Consider the following 15,228-nt stretch of genomic DNA (forward strand, 5'->3'; position numbering starts at 1 on the left):
ATAAAATCAGATTTATTTCTGAAATTGGCTCCTAGCTTGTAGAACTATTACAGGATGATTTTGCTTGATACTAATCATTGGATCATTGATGGCTTTTCTTTTCTAGAACCTGACGCATGTATAATCCACGTGTGTGAAGTCTTTTCTAGAAGTAGAGGCCGGCCAAGCTTTTCTAGAATTGAAGGCTTGTATAACTCATTGTGTGATGTCTTTTGTAAAAGTAGTGGCACACAAGCACATAGCGATGAAGACAATATAAAAGGTAGGCTTGCTAATTATAGACAGTAGCTTCTCGCAAATAGTCTTTTGTTCAGGCTCTCTTGAAACAACTTCTGTGCCTCCCAGTTGACTCTTCATCAAATTTTACACGGTCTATGAACTATTTCAAGAGTATTCAGGTATTATAGTCGGTTTAATTCTTTGTGTTCTGTTTAAAAATGAATCTGTTTTACTACTTTATTCACTTTTTTCATTTGGCTTATGCATTGAAATCTGATCACTGTACAGGTCACTCTATGTGCCTGATCTGTAGTACTACTCTTTAGTACTACAGATTTAGTACTGTGCAAATTACATGATTTCTAATTGTAGCTAAGCTTTTTTTTTTAATGATTCATAATTTTTTTTTTTAGATATACAGGGGTGAAGGGTACGAGCTATTTTCTTTTCGGAAAAGAGTGTACGAAATGACTGACAACGTGTGGGCAGGAGTAGCCAGAGTTTTTCACACTTCAAAACTTGATGTGGGACGTCATTTTTAATAGCGGAGCATTGACATATAAGATGCGAGCACAGAAGGCTGGAACAGGCGAACCAGGTCTAGAATCTTCGAGAGTGAGAATATTAACAACTTGTAACTTTCGTGAATCTCAAACTCCATTTTGCGCCTCCGTCTTTGTTTGCTTTGTGATTTTACGTGGTTTATAACTGAAATTGTACACTGTTTATATTAAACGAAGCAAAGTTATGGCTGGTGTTCGCTCGTCAAAGTACCGGGTTGAAACTTTTGCTTTCAGTTAACGCCATGCTAACGTCATTAGCAGCGTTTTTTCGTAGAATGTCAGCAATTGCCAGCAATGCGTGTATTATTTGAACATGACGAAATTATTTTGAATTTTGAAGCATTTCATTGTATCCCACTATTGTAATGAACGAGACAGCCTTCCAATGTACGTGTTGAGGTGTTGTCGTTGTAGGTGCTGACTGCATAGCACTCAGATTAGCTTTCTGCTAGTACCCCGCGAAATAGAGGCATTGTCGTGATGCATTATGTGTATGTTGATAATATGAAAACACAAACCACAAAATAAATAATCGGAAAAGAAGAGTTGAAAACACTGACAGTTTGTCTTTTATGAAACCCTCGTTTCGGGATCAATGTGAACATACCAGGATGGCCGAGTGGTTAAGGCGTTGGACTTAAGATCCAATGGACATATGTCCGCGTGGGTTCGAACCCCACTCCTGGTAGTATGTATTTTGTTGACAATTCAAAAAAAGTTCCATTTGGCGTTTTTAGAAGCAAACACATTTCTTACGCATATTTGAACGACAACGTTTGTCCTCAGTCTGTGGATAACCTTGAACGCGGGGCACAGCAGAAGGAGAAAGGGAAAAAGGCACATCTTTTTTTAAATGGATTATAAGTCTTTATTTTTGTCTTAAGCAAATACCCGCATGAAAAATTAAAAGTAATTGTTTAATTTTACTAGGTAAATCAACAGAAAACGGAAATCATACTTTTTAAAAATTATTTTTATTATTATATTACAACATTTGTGAGTTTGATGGAATGCAACATAATAGCAAAATTTATTATTTTAAATTATACATCCAATGTAATATGCATGGATGTCCCTTCACCTCGCTTTTGTGCATTTTGTGTTTTCAAGGTATTAACCTACGTATTCTTTTTAATCCTTATGTTTTAGGTAGTGCGCCATTTAGACAGAAGAGGGCGCTCTAAGACCCTGTTGTAGTTTGAGGGCTGGACCTGCTGGAGTCCTACACTCATATACATGCTCCTGTAATTAGACTGGCAATGGCGGGGCAAATTTGGGAAATAGTGATGGATGAACAACAGGAAGGTTTTACTTACAAATAGCTGCTGCACAACACTCACCTTAGCTCAAGAGTCATTCATACAAAGAGGGGTTTATTGACTAATATCACACAGTGACCACAAACATCACATCTAAATATTAATAGATTATTTGGAAATATGTCTTCAAACTCGTCAGTGAGTATTCACACTTGTGTGTCTTTGCATTCCTTGCTGAGAAAATATCTTTTCACTTGACAGGTTTTGGGGGTTCACAAGTGTGCTTATTTGTGAATCTGAGCTTCTGCTTTGAGCTGAGTGATGGATCAACCACAAAGGAGCCATGACAACTAAGAAGAGGAAGAGGGAGGGAGAATAATCAACATCTCTGCTCATAAATTTCTTCCACACTTTATTATTTGCTCCACAGGTATTCCACTGGATGATGTGTTCTCCTAAACCTAACACAGGACTAGTAATGAGATTCTATGTCTTTAAAACATTATTTTTTGCAATTCTATAAATGTCTAGGAAAATGTTCTTATTTCCTAGTTTATTGTCTGCTGTCCAGATGTTTTGCTTGACTCCTAAATTTAAATTGAATCTAATTTTGAATAAAGCTGGTGAATTACATTTTAATAGTATTTGTATTAAAATGCATTAGAATGCATTAAAAACATTATTTTAAAATTATCAAAAATTACAATAAGTTATTTGGTTAAAAAATGTGTTAAACCTTTTATGTGTAATTTTCCACCTATTATCCACTTTATGGTTGGATAACACATGAATATCCAGCATTTCCAGGAGTTATGAGCTGTTGGCCCAAACAAAGAAATAAGCAATCAGTGGTAGAATGCTGTTAGTCTTCCCAGGAATCACAATTTTGAAGGACTTTTTTTTTTTTGTGCACCCTATTTCTACTTTTTTAGGTTTCTCTGTCAAGGGAAACTTTATATACTCAGCTTTAAAAGTCACCATCCACATAAAAAAAAAATACAGTAATTTAGAAGAAATTGTTTTCAGTTTATTATTGTTATTCAGTTTAAATTGTTTTCAGTTTTATATATATATATATATATATATATATATATATATATATATATATATATATATGTGTGTGTGTGTGTGTGTGAAGTTACCACAATTTTGGCATGTTGTCAGTTTAATTGCTTGCGAATGATTTACACATTTAATTATTATTTTGCAAATAACCAAAATATGTATTTATTCATTGTACAAAATTCACATCGGTTTTGTTTTAAAATTTTCTAAAAAATTTTATTGTATACAATCATTTATGTAGTTATGCATTTGTTGAATGAACCGGTTCTGTATTCACATGACTTTTCGTATAGTGTGTTTTTTTTTCTAATAAAGGGGGATTTCTGGTGGGAGTCGCCGGTTTTGGTGGTGTTACGTCACGTGACGGTCACCGCGCCATGTTTCCATCTCCCAGTCAGGAAAACTTTTACAGGCAAGGGAACAGCCAGAGGCGGTTGTTAAAAAAAGTCACGTTACATAAATACTTCCGGTTAAGTTCTTCAAAATAAAGGTTTATTTCTATTTTCTTCTCCAAATGGGAGTTTATCTTCGATGTGATGCAAATCAGTACTAATTATCTGGTTGTCTTTCTAGAAGAATAAAACCCTGAACAAACACAGAAAATGGTCCGTTACAGTTTGTGCAAGTCAAACAACTAATTGTTTTATTCTGATAGACGGATTCTTGCATTTCCGCTTCAAGCAGGTAAGTGTGGCTAACTTTACATCAGTGAGAGCAATAGGGAGAAAGAGTCAAGAAAGCAACAGGAACAAAGTTGTAGGACCTGCACCGCCGTGTTCAGTTGTGAAATGCTGTAACCGACTTCCAGTTTTAGGGACACAGCAAGCTGTAAACTACTAAGACATCATCGGAGTTTTGCTCGGCATTAAACAGCAAAGAGGCGTCTCGTGAATCTTTTTTTAAGGGAGCATATCGTGGAGACTGGATGCTCTTCAGGAAGGGTCTCCTTACTTTATCTGAGCTTGGACTTAAGCTTTGATAAGGAAGGTGCTCTGTGCCTTGTAGAAAATGCCTTAAACTGCTTGGACTTTTGTTCTCGGAAACAACTTTGGCACATTAGGCCTTGTTTGTACATTTTGAAGTTGTTTTGAGGGAACGCGTTTCCTGACCCCTGTGACAGACGGTGGAGGTGAGTTTGTTTCTTTTAAACATAGCAAAACACCTTAAAGAACACTACTTTAAAAGTTCACCGCTGGTGTTTATCTTTCGGGGAAAGCGGGGTAGGTTAGATTAGCTTCTTAAAACAAAACACTGAAGTGAATCCACCTGGGGTCTTGACGTAGGTGTTGGTGTGCACGTTGCAGTTTAATTGAATTGGCTGAGTATTCGCTGCAGTCATGCCTTGGAGATGAAACATTAACTCCAACTAGGCCACTCCGACTCGTGTTTGTGTTGGAGAATTTGTCAGAGTCCTAAAAAAAAAGAAGACTTAAATAAATGTACTTGGCCCAATCGTAGCTTATTTCAACTCCAAATTCTCAGATGAACTTCTAAATCATTATATAGTAACATTTTCAAGGAGTACAGCCTATCTGACAGATTGTGTCTCTGTTTTGCTTTGGTCGCCACAACTACCCGTCTAACTCGGAGAGGAACTGAAATTTTTAACACACATGCAAAGATAGATAGTGCCGCCTTTTCCTTACTTATACAGCTATTTTTGGGGTTTTACATCATGCTGTAAGAGCTTGGACTCACCCTGCAACAGCTTGGTAAATCTGCACAGAAGCTTCCCTCAAATGTTTTGGGAGTGGATGGAAACCCTTTTAAAGAACGAACCACAAAACCCAATTGGCCTTTTATAAATGAGTTATAAATGAGCGCACGAGGGCTAAGAGGGATGGCTTTTATTTCATATCCTGTTTGTAAATTTAAAACGTCCACAAAGAATCACATGCTCAGTTGCATGTTAGCACATGACAACAAATTGCATAATGATATCTCAGTTTTATGTCCATAAGCTCCTTGCCAGGGTCCAAAATCAACTCAGTAGAACTGTTGGATAAGTCAAAACTGTGAATGGAGTGTATTGATGGCACACCAAAGCAAAGTGGTCACACAAAGCAGAATTTGAACCATGATAGTGATTGTTGACTAAACAAAACAAGATTCAACTTTATGCATTCCCATTTATAGGTCAAAGGAGATTTTTTTTCCCCCTTCAAGGATTTTGTTTTCATTTGCAAAGGTCCTCAAGATAATGGTCAGTTACAAATCCCTGTAAACGTTTTCACTCCCTTTGAATCGGAAAAACTGTTATAATATATCCACATACTGAGGTAGAAATGTTTTTTTTTTAAATAATGGATTCCCTATCCCTATATGAAATATGCTGTCAAAATCAAACATAGAAATTCATATGTGAAATGTACTAAAAGCTACAAAAAGGGCAAATATATGAAAAAAACATTCACTCATCAGATGTAATCAAATTGTAACCTTTTGGTGTTCATGCAAAATGCTATGTGTGGAATAAAACTAACACTTTGTAAAACTAAACATCATGTATACGGGGAAACCTGGTGGTGACAGGATTATACAGTGGGGAGGCTTTTTTGAAACGTAAACAGAATAGCGGGTTAGGGTTGACTGAGTTGATGGATGAAGCCAAACACAGGGTAATCCTGGAAGAAATCTCATCTTTGGTTGTAAAACCGAGCCTGTTGCAGAAGTTCACTTCCCAACAGGACTGATCCATAACACCAGAGCTACAATGGGATGATTGCCATTAAAGCATATTCATGTGTCAAAATGGCCCAGTCACGATTAAAACCTATAGGGAGGGGAGAAGGAGAAGTTAAGAATTTTAAAATCTGTAATTACAGACCTTCTCCTTTCAATCTGACAGATTCGAGCTTTTTTGCAAAAGGAAATGTCTAAAAATTTTAGTCTTTACATGTCCATAGTTGTGATTCTACAAAGTATCAACTTAAAGGGATGAAATACAAATGAGCATCACACATTTCAGAGTGTTAGTTGAAAAAAATATCCATGTATCCTTCCTTTTTTCATATTTGCTTAATTCTTTCTGTTGGTCTTTTACATATAATCCACTGAAATACACTCAACAATCACAGATGTAACAGCATTAAAGACGTTATTTTAAATGGAAGCAAAAGTTAAATACATCAGTCATACCTAAATACTTTTGCCTAAGACAACTTTTTCTTCTCTCAGGGGCAGAAGAAGAGCTTTCCCACTGTTTCCAAAGTGGCTTTGGGGTGCACCACATAGTTTGATCTGCTTGATTATTAATCTACAATGGCATTACAAGGAGACACTGCAGAAGGAGGAGTCAATGAAGAGTTTAATGAAATCATCAAGTGGAGATCAGGTATGTTTTCTAAAAAGTGACTTCTCTTCTAGAGCACCCAGCATGGTTAGTCAGTGAGCACATGTGCAAGTGCAAATTCTGACAGAGGTTCCAGGCTTCTTTAGGTACACATCACCTCATAGAATAAGGGGTTACACTCTCACAGAATAAGGTGCTTGAGGGCATAGGGACCGAAAGGAAACCCTGACAGAGCCAGAAATCCTGTTGTGCATGGTTAGCCTCCGTTCCCATGGAGCCCGGGGAAAAGGGACGGAAGCAAAGCGAGCAGCAAAGCACGTGAAGCGAACCGGAGACAGTTGACTATACGGAGTTCACTGAGAGAAAGCAGCAGGACAAGTTGACCAATGGCAGCAGAGAACGGCGTAGAAAAGAATGCAGGGATAGGTTTAGAGAGCCACACCCAACGGTCTTTCTCTGTCAATGTTTTCATTCCATAGGTTAATCTTTTGTAGACGCCTCCCTCAAAGAAAGAGACAATGCACAAACAAGTTGTTGTTCAGGTGGGAAAAGGTGAGGTAATTTAAGATAACTTAGAGGAATTCCCAGGGGGTAAATTATGTGTCCTTCAAAGATTAAATAGCTTGTGTTTCAGATAAATAACAAAAGGGACAGTGAAAGATAAGCGACTGAGAAGTGCTCGTCTTTCTGTACAGAACTCGTCTAGCATTCACAAAAATGCGTCAGTTTACAACATGTATACAAGACCCCGGGTATTTGCGAGGGATTTGGAGGTCTTTGTTTCAGCAAATATAGATAATGCTCACATACCGCATAAAAAATTGGATTTAAAACAAATAATTGTTCAAGGTAGATGCAGAAAGTTGACATTCTTGATGCGCTTGTTTTCCTAGTTCATTTGAGACGGTTCACATAAAGTTTAGAGATCGAACTTTGCTATAGAGCTCCATTATCATTTCTACTGTTGCCTCGTGGCAAAAGGACATAGGCTTGAATAGAGTTTTAGTTTGTATGTTCTCCATATTCATATGTAGGTTTTCTCTTGGTACTCTGGCTTCCTCCCACTGAACCAAAACATTCATGTTAAGCTGCTTGTCTGCTCTAAATTGCCTTGAAGTCTAAATTGGTGTTTTTTTTTTTTCTGTGATGGACTAGTGACGGGTCCAGTGTACACTCAACCTCTCACCCATTGATCCCTAGTCCAGTGGTTCTGGAAGGCTTAAACTGGATGAAACCTGGGATTAGTTCTTAAATCATAGTAGGCTGGGTGCCCATGCTGTGATTTTTGCAAGAGAGGAGTTGTCTGTCCACATTCCAGACATCATTTGTTAATCTGCATGGATTGCAAAGGAAGTAATGGCAATTGTTGTCACACTTTTTAATTAAAGTATTTGTATGCATTTTTTTATTTTATTTTTGGTAGGTAGGCTAAGTCATGGAGTTCAATGCATGGCAAAATTTTAAAAGGTTAATGTTTAAAAATTGCAGAAATGATTTGTTACACTTTTCCTCTGGTTGAAAGTATGTTTTATATGTCAGAGAATGAGTGTTTTATCTGTCTGTATGGAGCACATAATGGTGCAGTATGTCCCTGCCCCATAAATCCAGGTGTTTAGAAGGTTAAAAACAGGGATGGTCATGATGGAAACTAAAGGAGCACCTCCCATTTCTGATGCAAAGCAATGAGCAACATGTCTGTCACTGCAGTCCCTGTCTAGCAGATAGCCAGACTGGCTAACCAGCTAATATCAGCTTGTTTCCTACTGTTACTTTATAAGGAACAGATTTGGAAAAAGCTGCACTATTCTAAGAGAATATCATACAAGCATATGCTTAGATGTAAGCAGTGAGGAGACTTTGAAAAGTTTAAAGAACAACCCAAATGTAGAACAGACTTGCTAGAATCAATGATTGCAATCAGATTTGGCCGGGAAACAAAAAATGTATTTACAGGCGCCACGGTTCTCACTCTCGTTTGTCAAAAAGATGATGTTCTAGTCAAACAGCTGAAAATAATTAAATATATTTATGACGCATCTTTTAGCTTCATCTAATGTTTATTATGAAAACAAGTAAAGTTGCATTGGCAAGTGGGATGTATTTTGGACATATCCCACTGGGAAGAGGCCCGGGTTCAGACTTGATACTTGCCTAGTGATTCTCTCCCATGACTGGCTTGGGAATGAGTCGGACTCTCCTAAATGAGCTAAAAGAGTTAGCTGCCAAACAGGGAGGTCTGGGAACCTCTGCTGAAGCTGTTGTCCCTACAACCTGATTCTGGATGAGTGACAGAAGATGGATGGATAGCTAAGTGGATAGATTGATGTGTTGATGCCAGTAAATCATTACAGACAGTTCAAACTGTCAGGGTTATATAATAGTTATGACAGGTCGATCTTGTACTCTACTGAACAACCACCAGAGTGGAGAAAACACAAATCAGCAGGTGTAAGAAAACCTGTTATGTGAAAATATACTTTCTTTTATAGATTAGAGCAATTTAGCAACATTTGTATCTATGTAATGCACAACTAGTCCCTAGAACTGCATGAATTGACCGTACCATATCTTCATTAGGTCAGTTTGATGTGAGCTTTTCTCCCAGAATCATTTATTCTGGCTTAAAGCAAAATTACAGCTTTTACTTGTTGCACTGTCCTGCTAGTTGCACTTTGCCGTTTCTCTCAACCATCAAACACACTGGGGGAGAAGAAGAAAAAAGTCCATGTCCCAGCTTTCCGCACTCGCCCAGCCTTGGTGCGCTTTCAGATCCGTGCCAGGAATTCCACTGAGCCGGTACTCCCAGAAGAGTTTGTAATTTACAGCTCTAGTCTTCAGACCACAAGGCTTTTTCTTGCCAAGTTTCAGGTCACCATAGCAACTAAAAAAGTATAGTTACACACTTAATACATACCATTGCCGTGGCACTCTAAAATAGTTTGATATCTTCAGAGTTATACGTTTATATTGAAGAAACACAACAACCTTGACCCTAGTTTTTTATTTTTATTTTTTTAACCTACATGTCGTTGGTATGCCTATAAGTAAAGTGCCTTGGAAAAGCAGTAATATCCATTGATGCTTTAAACATTTTGTCACTTTACAGCTACAATTTTCAGTTTTATTTTTTATTGGAATAAAACTAGATACGTTTGAAGATGAAAACTGGAGCGTAATACATGCTAATGGTGCAAAAATATGTGATATTTTTATATCGCCTTAAAATTGAATATTTGCTTTCATTTGCTTTAATTAATCATTAAGTGTTACTGCAAATATCCAGCGACATTTACTTGCATAAAAAGTTTAGAGAATCGGTTTGTGAAAGTTAACAAAATAAAACCAATTTTTTTGAAGCGTGCCTCCTTAATTTCTTCTAGTGGATAAGAATACACACAAAAATTACTTTTTAAAAGACCAAGTATGACATATTGTTTTGTGTTTTGAAACTACAATGATTTACAGATCAATTTTTCTAAAAAAATCTGACTTGGTTGTTTGGTTCTTTGGGATGTTGCAAGTTTAACCTATTCATGCATAGTGGTCACTACAGTGGACAGCTGTCTAAAAGCCATTTTCTTGTGCTTCTTGTGGATTTTTATGTTATGTATGCACACAGACCACTGAAGTGGACACTAATGCATCATAAAATACACTATCAACTAGTGGCCATCAGCTGCAAATGCAAGAAATTATTTTTGTTAAATCCAATATGGCCGACAGACAAAAAAAAGCTTGCTGATCTCTTTCTACTGTAGATGACTCTTGCAGGTAAAAAAAAATATTGATAACCCCTAAAGAACAATACTACTGATGTATTTTTTTTTTCAAATAACAACTTTGTATTTGGAGAAAATTGCAATTGATCACCTAAAAAAAAAAAAAATTTTTTTTTACATTTTTTCCCTACTTTCTTAAATTCCTTAAGACAATAAAAAAAAATTGGAAAAAAAATCCTGACACAAAGGATCATAATTCATGCATGAAAGGGTTAATTTGTTGATGTTAAAAGATGTTCTCCACTTGGAGTCACTTAATATATTAAATCACAGTTATTATGATTTTTATTTGGAAAACAAAATAATAAAACTAATCAATGCAGAATTCTTTTCTCACCTCAGTTTTGTGATACCTTTGCATTGACAATTCTGTGAAAATGTCAATCACGTTCTCCGTTTTATCATTCAGGGCTTATTAGACCCTGAGCATGATGAAAAATGACCAGTGGACTATATATACTTGCACACATCATGATCATAATTTTATATCCTACTTTTTTCACACCTCTTAAAGTCTGTAAAGGCTGGATCTTAAAATGTATTCTGTATCTAAACGAAGTTGAGTTGTGGGTGCTGTAAAGTCATAAATACAGATAAGGAGCTCCTTTGTTAGAAGATGTGTAGGCTGTGTGGAGCTGAAACTTGAGCTGTAAGAAGTGAGTGGGTGATGCCCGGTGGGCAGGTGGAGGGATATCTTCACAGCTGGGACAACAGCCATTAGTTCATGAAGACCCTAGGATCTAATGAAAAGGCTTTCAAAAATAAATTTCAAAGGTTGTCACCAACTATTTAAAAAAAGAGAGCATGTCAGCATGTCCGTTTGAGAAAACGTACTTGCTGCAGTTGTCATTTGTTTGATGTAAATGTTACTCTGTTGTTATTCTGTTTTATTATTTCTGCTCGTCCGCATAAAGCAACGGCCATAGCGAGAAACAAACATTCACTTTGTGATAGACTGAAACCTAGATTGTCTTATGCAGCACATGTTGGGCCTTTTATCTGTGGGGTCTTTGTCCTTGAGTGTTTGTCACGCTTGGTGTTCCTTGTGATAAATCTAGTTGGATCCTATCTAGTTCGACCTTACTTTCAGCCAATCAGCAGCTGACCTGCATGTAGCTTCATCTCTGAAATCTACAGGCCACTAGCTTCTTGGAAGGATTGCACTACAAGCTGCAGATGTTTTCAATTTCTCCTCCTTGTTGCTAACTTGGCTGATTTAATTAAATTTCATTTTAAAAACAAAGCATCAAATGGTGGTGTGCAGTGTTTTTGTACCTTTAGTTGAATTTTGCCAGTGATTTGTAAGAGAATAAACTATACATCTATGATGACTTGCAGTTACTTGTTTAAGCTTGTCTGAACCCAGAAAAGCCAACTGGCTGTGATCTCCAAATCTTACTTGAATCCAAGTAATCACAAAATTTGTGAATGTTTGGTTTCTGGACTTTAGACCACCCTTACTTCACTTCATGTGCAGAAATATCTCGGTTAACCTTGCCGACAGCGGTTAGCCACAAGTCAAAGCGCTAAGGATGCTTACACGCACTATTTCACAAAGTTCTGCTTGGATTATCTTGTAACCCCTTGAAGGTCTACCTGTTTATTCTGTTCTTGTACTTTCTAACTTCTCATTCCAGAGTGCAGACAAATGTAAAATGGCAACGAACATCCTTGTCTTGTGTTGTAGCTTTTCTCAGTTTTCTCATCATCCTCTCTAATAGGTTGTTTTCAATTTATTATGTTATGAGGATCATATTGCATGTCCCACATGGTCTTTTGACTGGAGGATATGAAAGTGGGAGGCTTGATAACTTAAAATAAACACATCCAGAGTTATTAAAAGTATTTGCTCCCTTAAAGGTTTCTTCTGATATCACTTTTTTTGTTGCACATAAATGTTTCAGAAAATCTGCATAAATATAAAAACAGTCTTCAAATTAATTAATTTATTTATTAAGGGAAGCTATCCAAACTTACCCTGTGTGACAATGTCATTACCCCACTTCCTTGTCATGAAGTGATTGAGTTTAGTTTTGCATACCCAGGACTTATCAATGTTTTGGGAAAACGGAGAATCAAAGTGAGAATCATATCCATAAGCTTGGAAACAACAGTGAACCTTCCCAGGAGGAGTGGCCTTCCAAAATTACTACAAGAACACATTGGTGATTTATCCAGGAGGCCAGAAAGGAACCCAGAACAACATCTAAACCTCTGCAGGTTTAACCTTCCTCAGTTAACTTCAATGTTCATCATTAAACCGACCGAAACACATCTTGGTAATCTGTAGACATTTGATGATATATTTCTATTGAATGGTGAGACAAAAGTGAAAAAAGTTTTTGGGCGATGTGTGTGTTCTGTTGCGTCTCTTGTGGAATAAATGTTTTTGAGAACAGGACATCACGCTGACATTCAAATATGGTGGTGGTACTGGTCCCAGGCTTCCCAGTCCACTCTGGCAGAACCTTAAACAGGCTGCTTGGTCTCATAATCCACTTAGATGAGTTTAAAATTAATCGGTAAAGAAGAATGGATAGAGATGCAAAATACTCTTTGCCAGATATCTGAGACCATTAAAAACCTTCTTCCTGCCAAAAGTGTAGCATCCTGGTATTAGCTTTAGAAGACAATCACTTGTTGAGTTGGATAATTTTCCCCCTAAGGAAAGAAATCATAATTTAAAAAGTACTTTTTGTGTATATTCAGTGTTTTGTGTGACATAAAAACTTGTTTGACTTTGGAGACACACCAGAAAAGCTTTCTTTTGTCATAGTTCTGCAGTTAAAATTACCATTCTTTTCTTCTCCAACTCTCATTAAATTGTTTGCACCTGTTTGACATGTGCTGTTTTATTGTCGTCTTCCCCAGCTGAGCACCAGACAGGAGTATTTGGTTCCATATTATCTTTGGGTGTGGACTATTCTGTTGTGTCAGAACTATTATTGTCTCTCTGCGAGCAAGAATGTGAGCGTTAACCAAACAGAGGGTGTGATATGTCACCCTACGAGCTCTGTTGCTTGTCACTGTTCCCTAATGCTAGACCTGGTCTGTTGCCACAGGGCGTGCGGGGAAAAAAAAAAAACTTCATCAGCTGTGTGAGTTGGTGTGAAAGAAAGTTGAATTACTTGCTGAGAAGTAGTAATTGTTTGACGTAGTTAAGCTATTAGGATTAAAGATTAATGTTGTCATTGTTATGCCATGGGGGGGTCGGGGTAATTGAATTCTTAAAGAGCACTGTCATCCAATGAAAAGTCAAACAAAATAATCTTAGCAATTTTTTTTTTTTTTTTTTTTTTCTTACTCTCTGGCTTACCTTCACTTTCTTTTATGGGTCAATGAGAGTTTTCCACTTTGGGAAATAAGTAACCACACAGCTGGATGTTTCTAAATATATATGCATATAAGTACAGAGGCCTCTGTGTTTGCTTTGGTCTTCAGGGTTGTTGCTGAATTTGGCTGCCTGGGAAGGGGGAGTGACTCCAGCTAGTGCTACAAAAGTCCTGGCTGGAAATTTGGGAATGGAGGCTGAGGCCAAAACATCTCCCCAGGGTGTGGTAGTGTGTGGGACTCTCTGGTCCATGTGCTAGCTCAGTTCTAACTGTACTCCACCCTGCACACGACATTTAGAGCCTTGAGAAGAAGGGTGGAAACGGCACAAATGAGCCGTCTTAAATTGACTTCAGGCACATACTGACAAGTGTTATCTCCTTTTTATGCGACATTTGGACACATCCTTTGTGCAAGTTGTCTAAATCATTTGTCCTCCCCATTAAAAAAAAAATTGCCTTACTCAAACGAATGAGTTTCTAAAGGGAGCAAGTTATGATTCTCTTGTACTTGATGTAGGACAAATAAGTTTATTTTTCATCTTGAGTATTTCCATGGATTGAATAAGTAAATCTAATCATATTCATAGTTAAATTCTACAGTATTACTTTAAAACTTAGATTTTTTTCTGAGGTTTTTAAAAAATAGTTTTTGGTTGAATTGACTATTTAGAAAGATGACTAATCAAGCTCACATAATTCTCTGGCATCTTTCTAAAAGTTCTTTAAACAACAGTAGGAACAGCACAATGGGGCATTAAAGCTGTTTTTAAAACCTTGATACATTGATATGAGTAACCAGCCAATCCCTACTTCGCAGTGTTATCCGCAAGAGAAAACCCACCCATCCAATAGCTCTATTGGGAGATTAAATCGGATATTGCTTAACAAAAAGAGTTGGAATATTTTGGAAAGTTTCTTTAGGCCCTAATAGGTTAGTGCAAATTAAATGTATTAACTGTTATTTACATAAAGTATCACTGTTTGCATAAACCTTTGCAATGCACCAATAAAATAAAAATAAAAATGCACCAAATGTCAGAATGTGAACAGCAGGTAAAGGAGTGTTCAGAAACTGTTGCCAACATTAATGATACCCATTGCTTTTACAAGTTTCTACTTTGAACCTTTTATGTATATTAGACTGTTTTTAAGTGTCCTCTGTGATTTTAGACAAATGAGGGTATGAGTAGAGGAGCTTTCCTCTTTTATCACTTATCAGTTTTGGGCATAAACTGATTTCAGGTTTCTTGGGCTGAAGAATGTAGCATTGTGGTGTACCAAACAAACATCTGTTAAAAAAGCAATACCAACAGAAAGAAGTAAATAAAATAAAAGAGCTGCAGAGTATTTAAGACCAGAATGTAATAATTTTTTTGTTTTTTTTAGAATAATACTTTGTTTTTGTCAAGGGCATAAAGTACAGTCAACCTGGAGGCATCAAGAAAAAAAAAAGAACAAAAAAATAAAACTGTATTTCTTTTTGATTAACGATGCATTCAACCTTCATGTCGACTTTGCCACAGTGAGGACACGTCCCTCTGTTTGGCATTATGCGGTTACGAGTGTTGTCGACTCCGATGGAAAGCTTGTTCAGCCAGCAACTACGAGAAAACAAGAAAATACTTTGAATAAAAGAGCAATAGAAGACAGTTAAGATTCTGACTCTGTAATAAATAAATCATCTTTTGACTCTGACTATTTTCTTTATGGATTTATTCT

General features: G+C 36.9%; 1 protein-coding gene and 1 non-coding gene across 2 annotated transcripts in view; both read left to right on the top strand.

Moving 5' to 3' along the window:
* Positions 1-1,387: 1,387 nt before the first annotated feature.
* Positions 1,388-1,470, top strand: trnal-uaa (transfer RNA leucine (anticodon UAA)). Its single transcript has one exon. It is a non-coding gene; the product is annotated as a tRNA-Leu (tRNA).
* A 2,330-nt stretch (positions 1,471-3,800) lies between these two features.
* utrn (utrophin) overlaps positions 3,801-15,228 on the top strand; it is a 192,255-nt gene continuing 180,827 nt past the window's right edge. Inside the window, exons 1-2 of the mRNA XM_015049921.1 lie at positions 3,801-4,235; positions 6,284-6,440. Coding sequence (XP_014905407.1) covers positions 6,368-6,440 — 73 coding nt within the window. The 5' untranslated portion in view covers positions 3,801-4,235; positions 6,284-6,367. The remainder of the gene's footprint in view (positions 4,236-6,283; positions 6,441-15,228) is intronic.

Source organism: Poecilia latipinna, unplaced genomic scaffold (assembly GCF_001443285.1).
Source record: "Poecilia latipinna isolate Pla-1442-1.1 unplaced genomic scaffold, P_latipinna-1.0 Scaffold966, whole genome shotgun sequence".
NCBI classification, from domain to species: domain Eukaryota; kingdom Metazoa; phylum Chordata; class Actinopteri; order Cyprinodontiformes; family Poeciliidae; genus Poecilia; species Poecilia latipinna.